The sequence below is a fragment of the Panthera uncia genome, chromosome E1, assembly GCF_023721935.1.
Source record: "Panthera uncia isolate 11264 chromosome E1, Puncia_PCG_1.0, whole genome shotgun sequence".
NCBI classification, from domain to species: Eukaryota; Metazoa; Chordata; class Mammalia; order Carnivora; family Felidae; genus Panthera; species Panthera uncia.
The window spans coordinates 9,526,689-9,547,505 of NC_064814.1; the positions used below are offsets into that span (position 1 = coordinate 9,526,689).

Consider the following 20,817-nt stretch of genomic DNA (forward strand, 5'->3'; position numbering starts at 1 on the left):
AACCTTTCCTCTGAGCCACCAACAACCTGTTCTCCATTCTGAAGCCAGAGTGACCTTTCTCAAAGGCAAATCTGGGTGTTCTCCTGCCCTGTCTTGCTCCCAACTCTCCCCTCCAGTCTGGCTGTCTTCTTTCTATGCTTTGTACCAGCCATGCTCTGTCCTGCCATAGGACCTTTGAATGTGCTTTTCTCTCTCTTCCTTGACTCCTCAACTCCTACACATCCTGCAGATTTCAACTCTTTTCCTCAGGGAAGCCTCCCCTGACCTCTGCTGAGGTAAAAAGCCTCATGAAAGAGAGAAAGAGAGAAAGAAGGAAGGAAGGAAGGAAGGAAGGAAGGAAGGAAGGAAAGAAAGAAAGAAAAAACAAGAAAGAAAACAAGAAAGGAAGAAAATAAGGAAGGAAGGAAGGAAGGAAGGAAGGAAGGAAGGAAGGGAGGAAGGGAGGGAGGAAGGAAGGAAGGAAAGAAGGGAAAGAAAGAAAGAAAGAAAGAAAGAAAGAAAAAACAAGAAAGAAAACAAGAAAGGAAGAAAATAAGGAAGGAAGGAAGGAAGGAAGGAAGGAAGGAAGGGAGGAAGGAAGGAAGGAAGGAAAAGAAAGAAAGAAAGAAAGAAAGAAAGAAAAAACAAGAAAGAAAACAAGAAAGGAAGAAAATAAGGAAGGAAGGAAGGAAGGAAGGAAGGAAGGGAGGAAGGAAGGAAGGAAAAGAAAGAAAGAAAGAAAGAAAGAAAGAAAGAAAAAGGAAGGAAGGAAGGAAGGAAGGAAGAAAGAAAGAAAAAACAAGAAAGAAAACAAGAAAGGAAGAACATAAGGAAGGAAGGAAGGGAGGAAGGGAAAGAAAGAAAGAAAGAAAGAACAAGAAAGAAAACAAGAAAGGAAGAAAATAAGGAAGGAAGGAAGGAAGGAAGGAAGGAAGAGAAAGAAAGAAAGAAAGAAAGAAAGAAAGAAAGAAAGAAAGAAAAAACAAGAAAGAAAACAAGAAAGGAAGAAAAGAAGGAAGGAAGGAAGGGAGGGAGGGAGGGAGGGAGGAAGAAAGAAAGGAAGGAAGAGCGTCATGAAAGGCTCCCTTCGGGGGCGCCTGGGTGGCTCAGTCGGTTAAGCGTCCGACTTCAGCTCAGGTCACGATCTTGCGGTGAGTTCGAGCCCCGCGTCGGGCTCTGAGCTGACTGCTCAGAGCCTGGAGCCTGTTTCAGATTCTGTGTCTCCCTCTCTCTGACCCTCCCCCCACTCATGCTCTGTCTCTCTCTGTCTCAAAAATAAATAAATGTTAAAAAAAAAAAATTTTAAGAAAGGCTCCCTTCGCACCAGGCACCTCGACTTAGGAACACTTGTCACAGTGGTGATTCTACGTTTGTCCCTGCAATTCCTGTCCATCTCCCCAACCAGACTTCTAGCTCTACAAGGGCAGGGCCTATGGCCATCTCAGTACCTGCTGTCTGCCCAGGACCGAGGCCTATGCCTGGCACGTTGCAGGTTCTCTACAGATATTTGCTGAATGAAAAACTCCAAGACCCGGCCACCTCTGCAGCTAAGCTCACTCACCTCTTTGTAGCCAAATACAATGCGGCCGTCTTGGTGCAGAGCTGCCTGGAAAGTGAAGCTGCCTCTGTCTTCCCGGCCTTGGAGGTAGACGTGGTCCCACTGAACAATAAAGACCGTCCCTAGGGAGGGGAGCAGAGACCCGGCTGGACAGGAAGGTAGTGCAGGGAGGAGGGCCCCGCAGAATCGGCGGCCCACATAGGTCTGAGGGTGATTGAGTGCTCAAGGGACAATCTGGTGAGAGTAAGAAACAACAAAGGTCTCTGATATTCGTCACCTCTGCTAAGAGCCAAGCACTTTTCTTCTGTCATCTCGTCAGACCCTGCTAGGTAGCAGGCATCTTGTTGCCATCTTCTAGATGAGGAAATTGAACACGGGAAGGTGGGGTGGTGGCCTTGCTGTGTGCCCGTGGGTAAGTCCCTTGTCCTCTCTAGACTTTGGGCTCTGCTAAAGGGGCTGTGCCCTGGAGGCAGGTGACTTAAACTCTGAGATCTGTTCTCACCATTGTCAAAGTAAGCGACTGTTGAGTTGTCAGAGTAGCCAGGGTTGAAGTTGGCCATCAGAGGCGCCACATACTGAGTAGCCGTGAGCATCCGGTGGATCGTGTCACCCATGAAGATGAAGCCTGGGGTGCGGACAAATGCACAGAAGTCACTAGAGAAGGCCTAGAGAGGTTGTTTCCTTGTGCAGGAAGGGACAGTGCAGGTGGAGCCGTAAGAGAATCTTGGACCTCTGTCCCCAGCCCCCACCTGCTGGGCTCTGGGTCTGGTGTGTGGAGCAAAAGGGCCCCAGGCCAGAGAAGGTTCTCCCTGCCCCTCCAGGTGGGCACAGAACTCCCACCTCTCCCTGTCCCTGGGAAAGGGCACAGGAATCAAAGATGGGCCCCTCATCTTGACAAGGAGCCTGATCCCAAGAATCACATTCTCGTGAAGTCTCCTCCTCTCTCTCATTCACAGACTCAGAAGCTCGGGGACCACAGGGATTGCCCACGCTAGCCTGAGCTGGCCCAGAGGGACACACACACACACACACACACACACACACACAGGCAAGTCAGCCAACATCAGGAAGGTGGTCCAACACACACACACTGTTCTCCCTCCTGAGAGTGAGGTCCCGAGAGAGCCCAACGAGGTACCCTCCCCAGTCTCTCTATATACCCCTGTCTCCAATAAACCTCCCCAGGTAGGTCCCTCACGTTCTGGCTGAGACTCCAAATCTCCCCCAGTCCCACCAACACAGCCTTACCTCCGGTTGCTATGGTGATCTGCCGCAGAGGATGCCCGTAGAAAGGAAAATCAAAGGACAAGACCACTCTCTGCAGGGCACGGGAGAGAGTCAGCATGGGCCATGCTGTAGGCCAGGAGGCTGGGCGCCCACACTGCCCCATGCTTGTCTGGACAACGTAGGGGGCAGGCACGTCCAGGGCAAGCCCCCAGGACCACAGGTGGCCACCTTAACTCTGGCCACCGCCCCCCTTCCCAGGGTTCCCCGGAAAGCATCTCCCAGATCACAGACCTCAGGTCACAACCGTGCCCACTGAGCGGGCATGGAGGGTTGGCCCCCAGCCTCCCAGCCCAGGGCAGCGCTGCCAGGGTCTGGCATACTCACCGAAGCCTGCCGGTGAGTGTTGGAGAGGATTCTGTGGACCTTCACTTGGCTCTGGTTGGCCTTGGCCACGTCTACCCACAGCTCCCGGCTGCGGGGCTCGCTGGGGCCGTATAGACGGGACACATAGTAGCTGTGGTTGTCTTCCTGCCGCCACCAAGACAGAGCCCACAGGAGGTATGAGGAGCAGGTGGCCAGGAGCCATCCTCTGCTCCTCCCCCCCCCCCACACATGCGAAGTCACAGCCCTCCCTGACACTGGGCCTGTAGCCTTGAAGGCTCGTGTAGGCCTGGATGTCCTGGGCTCCCCTTGGCCCCAGACGACAGCTCAGTACCAAGCCCCTCGCCATGCCCCAACGGCTCTGGCCCCAGCCAAATCCACACCCGCTGTACCCACGCTTAGCCCTGCCGTTCCCAGACAGGCCAGGAGGCTTTCCCTGCGGCCCCTGAGTACCCACAGAGCACGCCCAAGGCAGAGCTCAGCTTGGGACATGAGGGAGAGATGGACAAGGCAGCCCCAAACAGAGCTCTTGTCTTTGGGGAGCCCCCGGACTGAAGGGGAGACCCAGTCCTTGCCCTGCGGTTACCCTGCTTAAGGAAAAAGAAAAAAAAAAATGGATCTTAGAAGCCACCAGCCCAAAGATGGAGGCAGACCCTTGATCTTGGGAAATCGCTAGTCTGATGGAGGAGGTGGGACTTATGCGAATGGAACACACAGACACAGACCTTCCCGCAGAGAGAAAGGGTAGAGAAGCAGCAATGGTTCCTTCGAGACATATTTTTAACTTCTGCTACGCGCCCGATGAGGGGAGGATAGAGAACAAGCCAGAACGCGGCAGGCTGGGAGTTCATTCTGTAAAGCCTCTTCTGCACGGGAGAATTTAGGGCCAGGACTTTTAAGAGGACAGGAAATAGTTAGCAGAAAGGGTGGCAGGGCCAGGGGAGGAGGCGATGTCACAGCATTTTGGCCTATCTGGGAGCGCCAGCCATGGGGGGAAGGAGGCAGAGCAGGCTGGTTCGCTTGGCTGCCGCTGCCGAGACGGGGCTGCTGACCCGTGAGGAGACCAGGACGCGGCGGGTCATTAATCAGGCTGTCCAGTGGCAGTGGCTGCAGACACGTCAGAGCAGACCATGTTGTCCCTGCCAAGCCGCCAGCTGCCCAGCCAGCTCTTGCCCCGGGACCAGCATGAGCAGCGACGAGGGATGCCTGTTCTTTCCACCCGCCAAGAGGCAGACTCTGCTCTTCTGACAAGTGACATGCTCTGGGGACCTGGGGTCAGGGCAGGGTGGGGGGGAAGATGAGCAGAAGAAACATGGTGTGGCGGGGAGGGGGCGATCTCCACCGCCACTGCCTGGTTCCTTCCCTCCGGCCTCCAGACTGCCCACCCCTCCACCCACCCTCAGCGTGGCTGTCAAACACACATAAAACACGTGCGAGGCCACATCGCTCTGCTCACAAGCCATCTGGGGCTCCCACCATCCTCCAGACAAAACCCAAACCCTACCCTGACATGCGAGGTCTCATCAGGAGCCAGCTCCACTGTCTCTAGCATCACTGCTCTTGCCTTCTCTCATGCCCCGTGCAGCCTTGTGCACCCACTCACCAGCTCAGACTCCCCTGACAGTCTCAGGCCACCAGTGGTCACTCATGCCTTTGCACATGCTGATCCTCCTGCCTGGAACGACCTTCCTTGCCTTCTCCCCTAGCAGATCCCCACTTCTTCAATGCTCAGCTTAACCCATCACCTTCTCATCGATCTTCTCCCCGCTACTTGCCCAGTGAGGACATCCATCCTTTGCAAATAGCCCCCGCCATCCACGGGAGTTCTCAAGAGGTGACTCGTGTGCTATTTGGGTCACATGGACCCACCTTTGTTGGATTTCTGGTTTTACTCATAAGACCACCTGAGGGGCCCACCCTGATGCCACCACCCCTGGGGTAAGGGCCAGTGCTCGTGCCAATGATGCCACCTCCCATTGCCGCCGGTTATCCACCCTGGGGACCCAGAGGAGGAAGCGCTGCTTCCTAGCTCCGCCCATGGGCACCGCAGCCACTGTGCTGGTGCCCAGAACTCACAGCCTCCCTTGGGAAAGCAGTTCCTTCAGGGTCTGCTTCTTACACCCACTCCCCAGGGGATCAGATGCCGTATGTCTTTGCCCCCTGCACCTTCAGCTCTCCTCCACCTCTGAGGAGGATTCCCATCTTGACCCCCAAAAAATGAAAACAGAAAAAAAAAATCACCCGCCGAGAAACAAAGCTCTATGCACACCAACTTATGCAAAGAGATGTGCCCAGAAGACGAGTGTGATGGCCCCCAGCCCGTTTCCTGGGACTCACGTGTGAGTAGTTTTTACTCCACCTCAAAGCAAAAAGGGAAGGGGACCTGAATAGCACTACACTGGACAGTCTGAAGGACCCCCAACTCTGAAGCCAGTTTAGGGTCAGCTATGACCACCTGCCACAGCCATGGCTCCAGCCTGCATTTCCCCCCACTTACTCCAGACAAAAAAGTGGTTTATTAAAGGGCATCAGTGAACCTAAAATTTTGCCTGCTGGAAGAAAGGCACTCACGTTTAGATACCATTCAGCCCATTATTTAAATGTCTGCTCCCTCCATGCCTCCCCCCACCCCAAGCTATGAGCCAATGACACGCAGGGATGGGTGAGGCTGCCCCTGCACCCGCGACTGAAGACCCTCACATCCTCAGAGCTGAAGACGTATTTGCCAAGGTGAGGACAGCCCCGTGCCAGGAGCCCAGACCCCTTCCTTTTGCCTCGTACCTGGCACTGGTCAAAATTTTGGAAGTAAACCCACCTCCCTAATTTCTGGGCTGTCTTCACGGGTGAGGGGGAAACGAGTAGCCCAAGAGAGCAAAGCAGCGTCTAGATGGCACATTAGTCCCTTTGCACGCCCTCCAGGATTGTGTCCTACAAAAAAGGTATATTCAAGTCCCAACCCCTAGTACCTATGAATAAGACCTTATTTGGAAGTAGAATCATTGCAAACATAATCAATTTAAGATGAGATCAGACTGGGGGGTGCCAGAGTGGCTCAACTGGTTGAATGTCCGACTCTTGGTTTTGGCTCAGGTCATGGTTCGTGGGTTCGAGCCCCACACCGGGCTCCACGCTGACAGTGCAGAGGCTGCTTGGGATTCTCTCTCTTCCTCTCTCTCTGCCCCTCCCCTGCTCGTGCTCTCTTTCTCTCTCAAAATAAATAAATAAACTTTAAAAAAAATGATGAGGTCAGACTGGATTAGGGTGGGCTCTAAATCCAATGGTGGGTGTCCTTGTAAAAGAGAGAGAGAGATTTGGATATAGACACACAGGGAAACGGGGAAGAAGGCCATGTGACGACAGAGGCAGAGATTGGAGTGATGTAGCTGATGAGCCAAGCAACACAAAGGAGAGCCAGGAGCCACCAGGCTAGGAATAGGTAAGGCAGGATTCTCCCCTCGAGTCTTCAGAGGGAGCATGGCCTCTCTGACACTATGATTTCAGACTCCCAGCATCCCAAACCGGGAGAGAATAGATGTCTGTTGCTTTAAACCACAACGTCTGTGGTAATGCGTTAGAGCAGTTCTAGAAAACTGATATGTAGGCCGAAAGATATGTGTTGCTGTGGCTCAAGCAGGGCAACCCTGAGTCGTCTCCCCCTTCCATGTTATCGCCCTGCTTAGAACAATCTATGGCTCCCCAGCTGTATCAGGATGCAGACCACGCTCCTTACCATGACCTACAAGGCCCTGTGGGGCAGACTCTGGACATGCCTATACAATATCTACTCCCTCCTCCTCTTTGCTAACAGAACATTGGGCCTGTAGCAAGCAGCGATGTAGCCAGCTAAAACACCTCATTCCCTGGATGTGTTAAGGGTTACCACGTGCTATAGGCTGGCTAATAAGTGAAGATTCTCGTGCAGCTCACATTTGACTGCTTGTCCCTCTTCCCTTTGCCCTTCTCCTTATTCCTGCCTGGAATGTAGATAAGATGACGGGAGCTTCAACAGCCATCTTGTGAGGATGAGGGCAAGAGCCACGTAAGGATGGTGAAGTGATGAGCTGGATAGAACCTGGGTTCCCAATGATATTCTGGAGGGATGCTCGTTCAGCCCTCTGTGACACGAAAACACAAACCCTTCCTGATACATGGTAGTCTGGCTCCCACCCACCACCCCCATGTACTTCACACCCTGTGTGCTTCAGCCCCGCTGGGCTTCTTCACTTCCTGAAATCACCAAGTGCTGTCTGCCTCAGGGCCTTGGCACCTCCTGGGCCTCAAAACCTCTCTCCCACTCCATTCAGGAGCTGAGTCCTCCTTTTCCTTTAGGCCTCAAGTCAGCAATCACTAGCTCAGGAGCACCTCCCTGATGCCCCCGTTACTCACCCCACCCTGGATTTCTTCCTCCCAATATGCTGCACACTTGTGATGATTTACTTGGTTTTTAGACTTCTTATCCTCACACCTACCTTTCCTGTGAGACCATTCCCACACGGGTGAGCTCTGCCTTTAGCTACGGTGGTTAAGCACAAGAGTATAGGCTTTATTGGAGGACGTGCTGACGAGTGAATGGTCACAAAGCACAGCCCGTCGAAGACCTGCTTATCCTCTGTTTTGTTTCTACCACCACGCATTCTGGTGTCCAGAATGGGATCGTGTTACCCAACAAAGCGAGGCGGCACCAGACGGGGTCCAGACACCCGCCGGTGTGGTGGGAGTCAACCAGATGCAGCGCTCAGCTAGGAACCTGAGCAGACCTGTGTTTAAAACCGCTGCTTGGAGGCTTGGAGAAGGGTCTGGTTTCCATGACCTCCTTCCTGGGACTCACCAGTGAGAGCTTTTGCCAAATCTCCACGCATCAGACATGAGGGGCCTGGGCAGAAGCCACGCTCTGCGGTCGGAAAGCCCAAACAGATGCTAACACGTCTCTGCTGCCTCAGCTAAGACGGCAGAGGGTGGGGTGACTAGGGACGCGTCTCACTGGCCCCATCTGAAACCGGGGCAGTCACGCGCCATGACAATGGCTTTTCCTCTGTCTGTTGTTTCTCGGGTCTTTAAGTTACTGCCCCACTGGAAGGTGCCGTGGGCCACTTTTCAGTCATTGGTTAAAACTTCTCACATCAGAAGGACCAGCGTGGGTCCTTTACGGGACACAGAGCTTAGGGGACCACGTCATGCTCATCTCCTCACCCCCAGCACCTACCTAGTGCAGGGTTTGGCACCTGGCACCTGGCAGGCGTTGGGATCTGTCTGCTCAATGCGTTCAGTCACAAGGATCCCGCAGCCGACGGGGCCGGAGGCTGTGCCGAGGATGCGTGGTCTGGTGACAAGGACAGCATCCTCCCTCAGCACCAGTGGCAGGTGATACAAAAGCCACGTGTGAAGGAAACAGCTGCTTCCTCTGGGAAGACTTTCCAAGTCTGTGGAAAGCATCCCATAGCCGGGACGTCCTGCACACAGGAGGAAGTCCCCTGACTCCTCAAGCTCTTCTCTGAGGAAGTGAAAGTAGCTAGGGAGTCGCTCTCAGAGCAAGGAAGAGGTGCCCTCGGCTCCACCAGCTGAGACACAGCAGAGTAGGGGCGAGTCCGTCAGGGCAGCAAGCGCAGAACGTGGGTGACTGTGTCCTAAGCGTGACTGCTTGTCCACAGAAAGGAGAAGGAAGACCTCATGTGCATCTGGCTTCAATAAATAGATGCTGGGTGAGTAAAAAAAGAGACAAGAATTGGGGCTCCTGGGTGGCTCAGTCGGTTGGGCATCCGACTTCGGCTCAGGTCCTGATCTCACGGTTCGTGGGTTCGAGCCCCGCGTCGGGCTCTGGGCTGACAGCTCGGAGCCTGGAGCCTGTCTCTCTCTGCTCCTTCCCTGCTTGCACTCTGTGCCTCTCTCTCAAAAACAAAAATAAAGAAAAACATTAAAAAAGAAAAGAGAGAGAGGCCAGCACTGAGGTGGGCCTGAAGACACAGAGAAAGCAGCCTTGGTTTCTGACTGACTTCCGGGTTTCTGAGGTCAGGCTGTCCATTATCTCCAGTCTTTGGATCCCATGGTAGGTCTCTAGCCCTCGGTAAATATATATTACTTTTTGAGAGAGAGTGAGCGCGTGCCAGAGCGCAAGCAGGGGAGAGGCAGAGGGAGAGGGAGGGAGAGAATCCCAAGCAGTTCCACACCCAGCACAGAGCTGACAATGGGGCTTGATCCCAAGACCCTGATTTCACGACCTGAGCCGAGATCAAGAGTCTGACGCTCAACCACCTGAGCCACCCGGATGCGCCTCTACCCCTCACTATAAACCTTTCTCCTGACACAGTTCAAATAGCTCCTCGGAACCAAAAGGGCACTAACTAGAAGAGTCTTGTTCATGGGGTGATCAGAGGGTCATCCAGAGAGACCCCAGACGTCCTTCACCGGCACAGACAGTGAGAATATGAATGGGAAGAGAGAAGTGAGAAACTCAGTTTCTGGGAGAATTTTCCCTGACGACACACAGGCCGCCATGTTTTTCTTCTATAAAGCCAGTCACTGATGGCTTCTTGACTGACTACAGAGGGGAAAAGAGCCAGTGTGGGATTCCCCAACCTTAGGGGCATTTCCCATTTTCTCCTGCAGGCCTCTGTTCATGCTGCCACCAGCACCAGCAGTTTTGATGTAGGAAGTTCACCCGTGACAGAGTTGGATAAATGTTTCCCAATAACCATTCTCTCCTTCTTCCTTTAGAAGCAGAACCTTCCAGGGTTTTTTAATGTTTGCATTTTATTTGTTTTGAGAGAGAGAGAGAGAGAGAGAGCATCTGAGCAGGGGATGGGGCAGAGAAAGAGAGAGAGAGAGAGAGAGAGAGAGAATCCCAAGCAGGCTCCTCATGCTCAGTGCAGAGCCCCATGTGGGGCTCAATCTCACGAATCATGAGATCATGACCTGAGCCAAAATCAAGAGTTGGACGTGCAACGGACTGAGCCGCCCAGGTGCCCCCCTTCCAGTTTTCATTAGGCAAATGGCCACCCACCTAAGACTACGTTTCCTAGCCCTCCTTACAGTTAAGTGTGGCTACATGACAATGTCTGGCCGATGGAAGGCCAGGAGGATGATTGTCCTCAGTAGGAAAGGGGAGCCATCTTGGACCACAACATGGAAGACATAAGTTGCAGAGGGGAGAACAGCAAGATAGAGGGAAGCTGGGTCCCCAACACCATGGAGATGCTATGTCAAGCCTGCTTACTTATGCTCACACTATTACATGTGGGAGAAGAATAAACGCTCGTGCCCAAGTCCATCATCAGTTGAGCATTTATTAAAATAGCTGAATGTGTATCCTAATTAATACAAGCAAGGTCCTAAGCAGCCTCCTCAGGCAGGTCAGACTGCAGGCTTCTTCACTGTAATCCATATACACACGTCTCTCAAAAAGGATTTAGAGACCGTGCCTGGCAGTGAACTTGCCCCAGGAGTTCACCCTGTTCATTCCTGTCACTGACTTGCGGTCTGTGGGGAAGTTCCACTACCCCTGAGGGCGGCCCTCCAGACACTGTGGACTGCAGGCTAGAAGCCATGACAGTGGTGGCCTGACCTCACAGAGGGTCGGGGGCATAGCCTGAGCCAGATGACTTGGCAAGTCCACCAAAGAGAACTGTTTCCTTGAAAAGCCCCGCTCCGCAATCCACACTCGTTCTGGGAGGCGGCATGATGTAGATTTCAAACATTCTTGGTCATGAAATCCTTTCTTCCAATTAATCTTCCGTGGAAACTTAATACATGCATCACATCAAAGTATGGCTGTTCTGGGGGAAGGAAAAAGGGCCTGGAGCCCGGCCTGCTGTGAGACTTCCTTCTCCACCACCCTCCATTCCACGGCAGTCCATGCAGGAAGCACCTCTGCGAACCCTTAGGGTTCCACGGGGTGCACTTCGAAAACCACTGCTCCAAAAAAAAAAAAAAAAAAGAAAGAAAGAAAGAAAAGAAAAGAAAAGAAAAGAAAAGAAAAGAAAAGAAAACCACTGCTCTAGGATCAAGTGCAGGGTCTGTGGAGTCAAACGGACCCAAGTTCAAAAGCTGGCTCCACTACATAGTAGCTGGTGCCGAACATTACTCTCCTCCCTGAGCTTCAGTCCCTCGTCAGTAACGTCGCTCACAGACTTCTTGAAAGGATTAGACACAACATATCAACCTGAAGCTCTTAGCCCAGTGCCTGGTCCACAGTAGGTGCTTGCTAAGTAGGAGCTATTACGATGATTTTGTGGGACGTTTCCAAGACAGGTTTTCATGGTGGAGGCTGCCTCCTCAAAACCAACCCCAGCTCCATCCTAAACGTCCGCTGTGACAATGTCTCTTCTGCCTCAATTATTCATGCCTGGAGCCCGCCAGGCACTTCATTTCTGACAGCGGGACAGCATTTACCTTGGCTGAGCTCAAGACGTTTCTGGACAGGAACTCCGGCTAAGCTGTCACCATCGGCCCATCAACTGCCAGCCAACTGGCAGGTGAAAATGCTGGGGCAGGCAACCAAGGGCACCCTGTGGGGCCTGCTGGAGAGGCCTGGCCAGCCAGGCTTGTCAGGACGGTGCTCCAGGCAGCTGGGTCCAACCCAGGAGGTGCTGGTGGGATTACTGGGGGAGGGAGCATCCCGTTCACTGCCACCCCCATTCCATGAAGCCTTATGAGACCCTAGAATGTTTTTCTAGATCCCTGCTACTCAAAATATGCCCCACGGACCAGCAGCATTTGCATTACCTGGGAGCACATTGGAAATGCAGAATCCTAGGCCCCAACCCCAAACCTGCTGGGTCAAAATCCTAATTTGAACAAGCTTATCAGGGGATTCTTTTGCAAATAAAGCTGAAAATCACTTGTCTAGAAGCACCCCCTGTCTGGACCAATATGCCACTCATTTTCCACAATGAGATAGTGGTTAAATCCTTGGACTCCAAAGGCAGAAAGACCTGGGTTCTTGTCCTGGCTCTGTCACTCATGAGCTCTGCAACGTTGGGCAAGCTCTTCACCTCTCTGTTCCAAGATAGTATTAGAAACATTTGCCTCCTGGGCGGTATGTGGGTGAATTAAACGTAAGGCCAAAGAATGAGGTCTGCACTCAGGAAGGGCTCCTATAACATCACCTGTTATTCTTATTTTCCCTTGCCTCATGTATCCACATAATAACCTCTATTTGCCCTCTGGAGGTATTCGAGCCTCAGGTTGAAATAAACCCGCACAGAACACTTGTCACCACAGAAGCGCAGAAAGCCCTGGAAAGGGAGGGACCCAGGCCGGACAAAAGGGCACTGGCATCAGTACTGAGGGCCTAGTGTAAAGAGGTGTCAAGATGGATGAGGCTGACCTAGGGAGGCCCTGGAAGTGGGGGGTTGGACCAGACTCAGAAAGAGGGTACGGACCAGCTTTCTAGACCAAGCATTTCTTAATGCCCCTAACGCTTCTTGGAAATGGAAGAATCATCTTATCCTGGCTCTGACTCAACATGTGGGCTGTGGGAGGAGTATCAGCCAACCCAAGATTTTGACGGCATAAATATATATCATACAACCACACAGAATTAGGACAAGGAAAAACAAAAGCAAAACAGACTCCCCCATCCCTCATCTGTCCCATGCTGGCATATCTCCTTCTCGTCTTTTCTATGTGTATATAATTTCACATGGTTATAATCCTGCTGATCATCCATTTGTGTGGCCCGCTTCCGCCAGGTTTCATGAATACCTACAGCAGTTTTTGATGTTGAACGTGATCTTTTAACTATCATTTATAACAGCTCCCTGGCCATGTACTCAGAAGAAAATCCACAATTTTCCTAACTATTTCTCTATTGTTGGGCATTTTGGTAGCTTCAAATTCTTACGCTCTCATAAATACTCCTGTGATTAATTTCTTTTTTTAATTTTTATTTATTTATTTTGAGAGAGAGAGAGAGAGAGAGCGCACAAGGAGGGGCAGAGAGAGATGGAGAGAAAAAATCCCAAGCAGGCTCCTCACGGTTAGTGCAGAGCCTGACGTGGGGCTCCAACTCACAGACTGCGAGGTCATGACCTGAACTGAAGTCTGGACACTTAACCGACTGAATCACCCAGGTGCCCCTCCTGTGACGAATTTATTGATGTACTTTCCACATCCAGGATTGTTTCCCCTGCTTGAAAGCGTTTGGCACAAAGCAGTGCTTCTCAAACCTTGATGTGCATACAAATCACCCGAGAATCAAATTCTGATTCCATAGGGTCTAAGTTCCTGCGTTTCTTTCTCTTTCTTTCTTTCTTTCTTTCTTTCTTTAAAAAATTTTTAAGCAATCTACACCCAATGTGGGGCTCAAACTCATAACCCCAAAACCAAGAGTTGCATGATCCACCAACTGAGCCAGCCTGGCACCCCTAGGCTCCCAGGTGCTGCCGACACTACTGGTCCCACACCATACTTTGAGTAGTGAGGATACGAGGCATAGCACCTGAAGTTTCAAGGCCAGGAAATCCTCTTTCGTTGCTAGCATACTGGTTTTGTAGTTCCAGGTAAGATCTGGGGGGAAAGCACTACCTTTTCCACCCCCCTACCTTTCTGGTTAACCTTCTCAAGAAATTAACTCACCCGGGGCGCCTGGGTGGCTCAGTCGGTTAAGCGTCCGACTTCACCTCAGGTCACGATCTCACGGTCCGTGAGCTCGAACCCCGCGTCGGGCTCTGGGCTGATGGCCCAGAGCCTGGAGCCTGCTTCCGATTCTGTGTCTCCCTCTCTCTCTGCTCCTCCCCCGTTCATGCTCTGTCTCTCTCTGTCTCAAAAATAAATAAACGTTAAAAAAATTAGAAAAAAAAAGAAAAGAAATTAACTCACCCAATTTTTATAACAATTCCATGAGCCATTCTCAGTCCCATCTTATAGATGAGGAAACTGAGGGGGTGCCTGGGTGGTTCAGTCGGTTAAGCGTCTCATGAGTTCGAGCCCCACGTCGGGCGCTGTGCTGACAGCTCAGAGCCTGGAGCCTGCTTCAGATTCTGTGTCTCCCTCTCTCCCTGTCCCTCCCCACTCATGTTCTGCTTCTCTCTCTCTCAAAAATAAATAAACATTAAAAAAAATTTTTTTAATAGATGAGAAAACTGAGGTTTAGAGCGATGATGTGGCAAGGATACCTAGTACATACCGTCCCTGGGACCACAGTAGGTTGACCAGCCATCCTAGTTCACCTGGTGACTGGGATCTCCCAGGACGTTGAAAGTTCATTGCTAAAACCAAGACCATTCTGGGAAAACCAAGATGACTGGTCACCTAGACCAGGGCCTAATTCAGAGTCAGCTAATGTTTATCATTCCTGCCCCTGTGCCAGGCCCTGAATGTACATTCCTGTAGAACACCTTTGCAACTACATTTAGACAACAGCATACCCATTTGACAATGAAGTGAGGTTAAGAAATCTGCCCAAGACAAAAACACAACCCAATTAAAAAATGGGCAAAGCAGGGGCACCTGGGTGGCTCAGTCGGTTAGGGGGCTGGCTTTTGGTTTCAACTCAGGTCATGATCTTACGGTTCATGAGTTCAAGCCCTGAGTCGGGCTATGCGCTGACAGCATGGAGCCTGCTTGGGATTCTCTCTCCCTCTCTCTGCCCTTCTCCCGCTTGTGCCTGTGCACACACTTGCGCACAAATGCTCTCTCTCTCAAAATAAATAAATAAACTTTTTAAAAAAAGAATAATTTTTTAAATGAGCAAAGTGGCAAAGGAGACATTTTCCCGAAGAAGATATACAAATGGACAACAAGCACGTGAAAAGATGCTTAACATCATTAGTCATTCAGGAAACACAAAGCAAAACCACGATGAGATACCACCTCTTTACACCCCCTAGGATATTATAATTTAAAAAAAGAAAGAAAGAAAGAAAGAAAGAAAGAAAGAAAGAAAGAAAGAAAATAACAAGTGTTAGCAAGGGTGTGGAGAATTTGAAACCCTCACACATTGCTGGTGGGAATGTAAAATGGCTCAGCTACTATGGAAACCAATTTGGAGATTCCTCAAAAAAAACGTTAAACATAGAATTACCATTTGACCAGCAATTCCGCTCCTAGGTACATGGCCCAAATAGTTGAAAACAGGTCCTCAAAGAAATACATGGCCACATGTTCACAGCAGTACTATTCACAACAGCCAAAAGGCAGAAACAGCCCAAGTGTCTATCAACAAATGAGTGAATAAACAAATTATGGTCTATCTGGACAATGGAATATTATTCAGCCATAAAATAGATGTAGACGTGAAAACATCATGCTAGGTGAAGGACACCAGACACAAAAGGTCATACATCATATGATCTCATTTATATGTGAAACATCCAGAATAGGTAAATCTATAGAAACAGAACACAGGTTGGTGGTTGTGAGGGAATGAAGGCACAGGGTTTAAATGGCACAGTATCTCCTTTTGGGGTGATGAAAATGTTCAGGAAGTAGATAATGATTGCACAACATTGTGATGTATTAAATGCATTTCACTTAAAAGTGGTTAATTTTATGCTATGTAAATCTCACCTCAACAAGAAGGAAAGAAAGAAACCAACCAACCAACCAACCAACCAACCAACCAAAAAATCTACCTAAAGGAAAGGAAAAGGGTCAACAAGACTAATCTTTGTGGGAGATGGACGTCCTGGGTCTGAGCAACCAGGATGGTCCTTGGCACCCGTACTGAGCCCGGAAGCGGGTGGGTGGGGAGATGACAGGATCAGAGAACTCATTGTGTGCCTCGCATTTTGCTCTAAATTTTGCTTTAAATCTCACCCTAATAAGATCAGTATCTACTACCCCATTTGGGAAATTTGAAACTAGTAGGGGTTTGCAGGGGCTCCCAATGCCGGGTTCATCAACTGAGGGGGTAAGCATCCAGCCCAGGGTCAGGCAGCTGGTACACAACTGGGGGCCGGGACTGCTGGACTGTTTCCACAGTGCTGGAGATGAGACGTCTGGGCTCCACACACCCCCTCCCAAACACCCCTTCTTCCTACAAAATCTCTTTTTTTTTAATGTTGTTTTTTTTTTTAATTTTTGAGAGATAGAGCATGAGCAGGGGAAGGGCAGAGAGAGAGGGAGACACAGAATCGGAAGCAGGCTCCAGGCTCTGAGCTGTCAGCACAGAGCCCAGCGCGGGGCTTGAATTCATAAACCACGAGATCATGACCTGAGCCAAAGTCGGACGCTGAACCGACTGAGCCACCCAGGCGCCCCTATCCTATACAATCTCTTATCTTCTCTCTTCATGACCTTCCCCTCCCTCCACCCACCTCACACGCTACTCTCAGAATTCTCCCAGTACTGGCCTCCTCACCTCATCCCCTCCGCTGGCCCACCATAGTGTGGTCCTTCCATGAGCACTGCTTGTTCTTCAGGCGTCTGTGCTATGAGTCTGTCTGTGCCGTCTCCTCCAGGCCCTTCGATCTGGGGAGGAGGCCTTCTAGAAGTCTCCTTTTGGAAACTCTGTCCTTTGAGAGGTTGTAAAAACCAGGCATGTATTGCACTCGTTTGTCCCTCTTGCTGTCCACTGTCTCAGACTACATGGTGCCTGCCTGGCTGCAGGGCCTCTCAGCATTCTTAGGCCCACCATGGTGGGGAAAGAGCAGGGAAGTTTTACTTGGGCCAGAGAGGAGAGGAACTTAGGGAAGCCGGGCCATAGGGAAGCCTGGAGCGAGGGGACGGAGCTCTTCCTATCACGGAGAGAACTATTCAATTACAGGGGAACCTCCAAATCTGAATGTTCTCAAGCTTGGTTCCTCCCAAACTCTGGCCAAGATCTGAAACACAGAACCAAGAAAACCTTGCACTATGACTGGAAATCCCCAGGCTGGAAAAGGAATTTTGTCCAAGGCCTCCCCTTTCCAGCCTCTCAGAATAAACTGTGCCACAAGCCAGGGTCTCTGACTTAGCACTATGGCTCCCCCAACCCCCACCCTACCCCCTCCAAAAACAGTTCCCAGGGTTCCAGGGCCTCAGAATTGGTCTTTGGTGGAAAATCTGTGGAAACCTGGTCCAGAAAAGAGTCCTATTTCCACTGGGACGTGGTGGTAGTGTGGGCGTGAGAAGAAAATGTAAGGAGAGGGCTCTGGTCAAGGCCCTTGGGGCTGCCAGCTCGCCCTGGGAGGGCTGGCTGGAGGCCTCAAGGCCTCAAAGAGAGACGGTCTGAGTTGGAAGGAGCACTGTGTGAGGTGGCCAGGCTGGGGATGCTGGGCAGAAGGGATTGAGCAGAGGACGCCCATCAGGGAGGCTGGGCAGAGGGGCTGGGTAGGAGGGCTGGTTAGAGGTCTGGGCAGGGATCTGGGGAGAAGGGGTTGGGCCGGAGGGGGCAAGACAGGAAGACGGTCAGAGAGACCGGGCAGGGAAGGTCTGGGATGGGGGCTGGGCAGAAGGCCCGAGCAAGAAGGGAAGCCCACGGCCAGGAGGGTGTACTGAGGAACAACGAAGGAAGATGAGAGGCCTCTGGGGTGGGTGTGTGGGGCAGCAAAGGGAATGAAAGCCCACCTGCCAGGCCCTTGGCCCCTTGATATGGCCCCAGAGCAGAGGCATGAAGCAGGCTGTGATATAGAGAAGTAGCAAAATGCTTTCCTGTTGAGGCTCAAGAAACCCTTTTAAAACAGACCAAACCAAATTAGCTGAAATATCTTCTTCCTACCACTCCCCTCTCGCCCAGCCCTTTGCCACCAAGCCATTGTCTAGATCGGGTCTCCTCCAGCCAAGCAGACCCCAGCTCTCAGGGCCACTGAGCAGAGACTCGGGAGAAGCGGGTGTCTCTGGGGCCCTCTGCTGGGCCCCTGAGTGGCTGAGGCTGCCCCACTGTCCAGGGCAGGGTGGGCACAGAGCCTGGACAGGGATGGGAGGGGGGCCTTGAGGCCTGGCTGTGCTGAAAGGGGTGGTCCTCAGTGTCCCCCATCAAACACCGCCCGGCGCAAGGCCTAGTGGGTTCCGGGCAGAGTTGGGAATGGAGTGGAGGCCGTCCTGAAGCCCAGTTGGGTGGCGGCTGTATGCACACATGTTCTGGTGTGTGTAAGCACTGCCGTTCTCTCACGTGTGTGGGAATCCAAGAACCAATAGAGTTGGAGTCCTTGGAGGCACTGAGTCCCAGGACAGACCCCAACGCAACCTCTTCTCTTCTACAGTCCCGTCTTCCGAGGTCTCTGGGGATGGAGAAATCCCTACTTCCTCTGTTCCTCCAAAGGAGGAGCTCCTACTGTGTGCCAGGCACTGACAGCCCGGTCCTCAAAGTCTCGGGTCTCGTGGTGCTTCCATTCCAGGCAGAGGACAGGCAACATAAACCAATAAATAGATAATTCGGTGCAGGAAGTGACAAGTTCTATGGAGAAAAATAGTCTATTCCCTCTGCAGCAGTCACAGCCCTGCAGCTGTCAGAACACAGCCAGAGTCAGAGCCTTCTCTAGACCAGGCTAAGTGCCCACGGGCTTCTTCAACCATTCTGGAGTCCCCTGGTTTCTAGATAGCCATCTCATAGGGGGCACAAGCCCTCCAGCTTTATGGTCAGGTCAGGAAATACCTCCATAGGACCTCCAGAGCCCCAGCACTGGTGCCCGGATTTCTGTGGGTTTCCGTGAACACAGCCAGCTTTCCCACCTCCCCCCTTGGCAGCCACTTCACACTCCTGACTCATCCCCAGCCCACAAGCAGTGAGGAGCCCCACAACTTTTCCTCATGAAGTAGCGCTAAGCCACATCTCTCCCACCTTAGTTTAAACGAAAGTGCCAGGATTTATATTTATCCTGGTAGTTTCATCTGGCGTGAAGCCGACAATCACTCAGCCTGCCAAGGCAGGCTTCCGGATCCCAGTCTGACTTCTGAACTTACTTGCAGCTAATGTAGAAGTCTGATCCTCCCGTCCTGCCGGCAGAGCTGGGCACGGCCCCCCGGGGCAGTCAAAGGGGTTTCCTGCCAGGGGGACCTTGCTCCTTCCCAAGGACGCTAGACGTGTGGCTGTCGAGGGGGCCACAACGCTCCCGGGATGGGGGAAGTCATGTAGTCAAGTATAGCCACGTGGTACCTGGGAAAGCTTCAGGTTCTGGTGGTCGTTCTAGTAACTGCTTTCAAAACCGGCTTGAAATATTACAGATCAGAAGTCCCCACATCTAGATGACCATCAGGATCACATGGGAACTTTTAAAGGAACAAATTCCCAGTCTCCATCTCCAACGTTTCTGAACCAGTCCGGGGTGGAGCCCGAGAATTTGTGTTGTTTTTTAAGTTCTGGGGTTATTGAATCCATACCGGCTCTTAATGATCCCCACTGCCCTTTCTGAATCCCCACAGACGATTGCTTCCAGAAGTCTGCCTCTTTGTGGCTCTCTTCTGCAAGGGCCTCTCTGCATGGACTGGGACATGGCCCTTTGACCATGGTGTCTGGCCAAGAGCAAGTATCAGTCCTTTCACTAATGGCCCAACAAAGCTGGGGCAGGGGGGAGTGGGAAGGGTGTCCAGGACCCCTTACACCTCTCCTGCCTTGGCCTTCCACCCCATCACCCCACCATGGCTCCTTGGTTCTAGAGGATGGAGAAGACAAGGCACAATGGGAAGTGAGTTGGGGCTTCGTTCTCTGAGGTTCTACCAGGTTCCACCTCAAAGATTAGGTGAGGCGGTGAGACCCTGACCTCAGGTATAATGCTTAAGTTGGCACTAACAAACCCAGTCATCAAGAGAGAGGAAATTTTAAATATACATATTTTTAAGTTTATTTATTTATTTTGAGAGAGAGAGAGAGCACATGCAGGTATGTGAGCAGGTTAGGCTGCAGAGAGAGAGGGAGAGACAGCATCCCAAGCAGGCTCTGTGCCATCAGTGCAGAGCCTGATGCAGGGCTTGATCCCACAAACCATGAGATCACGACCTGAGCCGAAATCAAGAGTCGGATGATTAACCAACGGAGCCACCCAGGAGCCCCAGTGTAGAGGATATTTTAAAGCAGTATTTTAAAACAGAAATGAGTTCCAAAAAATCCACGATCGGGGCAACTGCATGGCTCAGTTGGTTGAGCGTCCGACTTCAGCTCAGGCCATAATCTCGCGGTTCGTGAGTTTGAGCCCCATGTTCGGCTCTGTGCTGACAACTCAGTGCCTGAAGCCTGCTTCTGATTCTGTCTCCGTCTCTCTCACTCTGCCCCTCCCCTCACTACACACTGTCTCTCTGTCTCTCAAATATAAACATTAAAAAAAATTTTTTTTAATCCATGGTGAAAAAAATATCAAAATTATAAATAAAGACAGGATCAGTAATAGTGCCAAGCTTTACGGGAGCCTGAAGTAAAAGGAAAACTAAGTCACAGAAACAATAATGCAGAAGGAGGGAGAGTTTAGAGCATTTATGACTCTGCTCCCTTCCTACCAGGCTGCAAGTTGGCTCTGGTCCCTCTTCAGTCCCCACTGCCACAGCTCTTGGAAGCAGACCCTCTTGCAGAGACAGTCACAGCTCTTGCTGGTTTGGGTAACCACCCTCCCTGCCAGCACAAGTGTAGACGTCTTAACGGCTCCTGCTGCTGTTTCTAAGACACTTTATCATCCCCTGCTGTTTTCTTCACCCTGCCCACTCCTGGGTAAACTGTCCCTGCATTCAACTCCCCCACTAGAAAGCAAGACGGAAAAACAAAGTCAAAAGACAAGAGGGAAGGAAAGGAGGGAGGGAGGGAGGGAGGGAGGGAGGGAGGGAGGGAG

At 51.5% G+C, this 20,817-nt stretch overlaps 1 protein-coding gene across 1 annotated transcript in view; it reads right to left on the reverse strand.

Annotated features, from left to right (window-relative positions):
* PLXDC1 (plexin domain containing 1) overlaps positions 1 to 20,817 on the reverse strand; it is a 63,331-nt gene that overhangs the window by 30,689 nt on the left and 11,825 nt on the right. Inside the window, exons 3-6 of the mRNA XM_049635920.1 lie at positions 3,149 to 3,292; positions 2,786 to 2,855; positions 2,040 to 2,162; positions 1,541 to 1,659 (exon numbers count right to left, since the gene is read on the reverse strand). Of these exons, the coding sequence (XP_049491877.1) occupies positions 1,541 to 1,659; positions 2,040 to 2,162; positions 2,786 to 2,855; positions 3,149 to 3,292 (456 nt within the window). The remainder of the gene's footprint in view (positions 1 to 1,540; positions 1,660 to 2,039; positions 2,163 to 2,785; positions 2,856 to 3,148; positions 3,293 to 20,817) is intronic.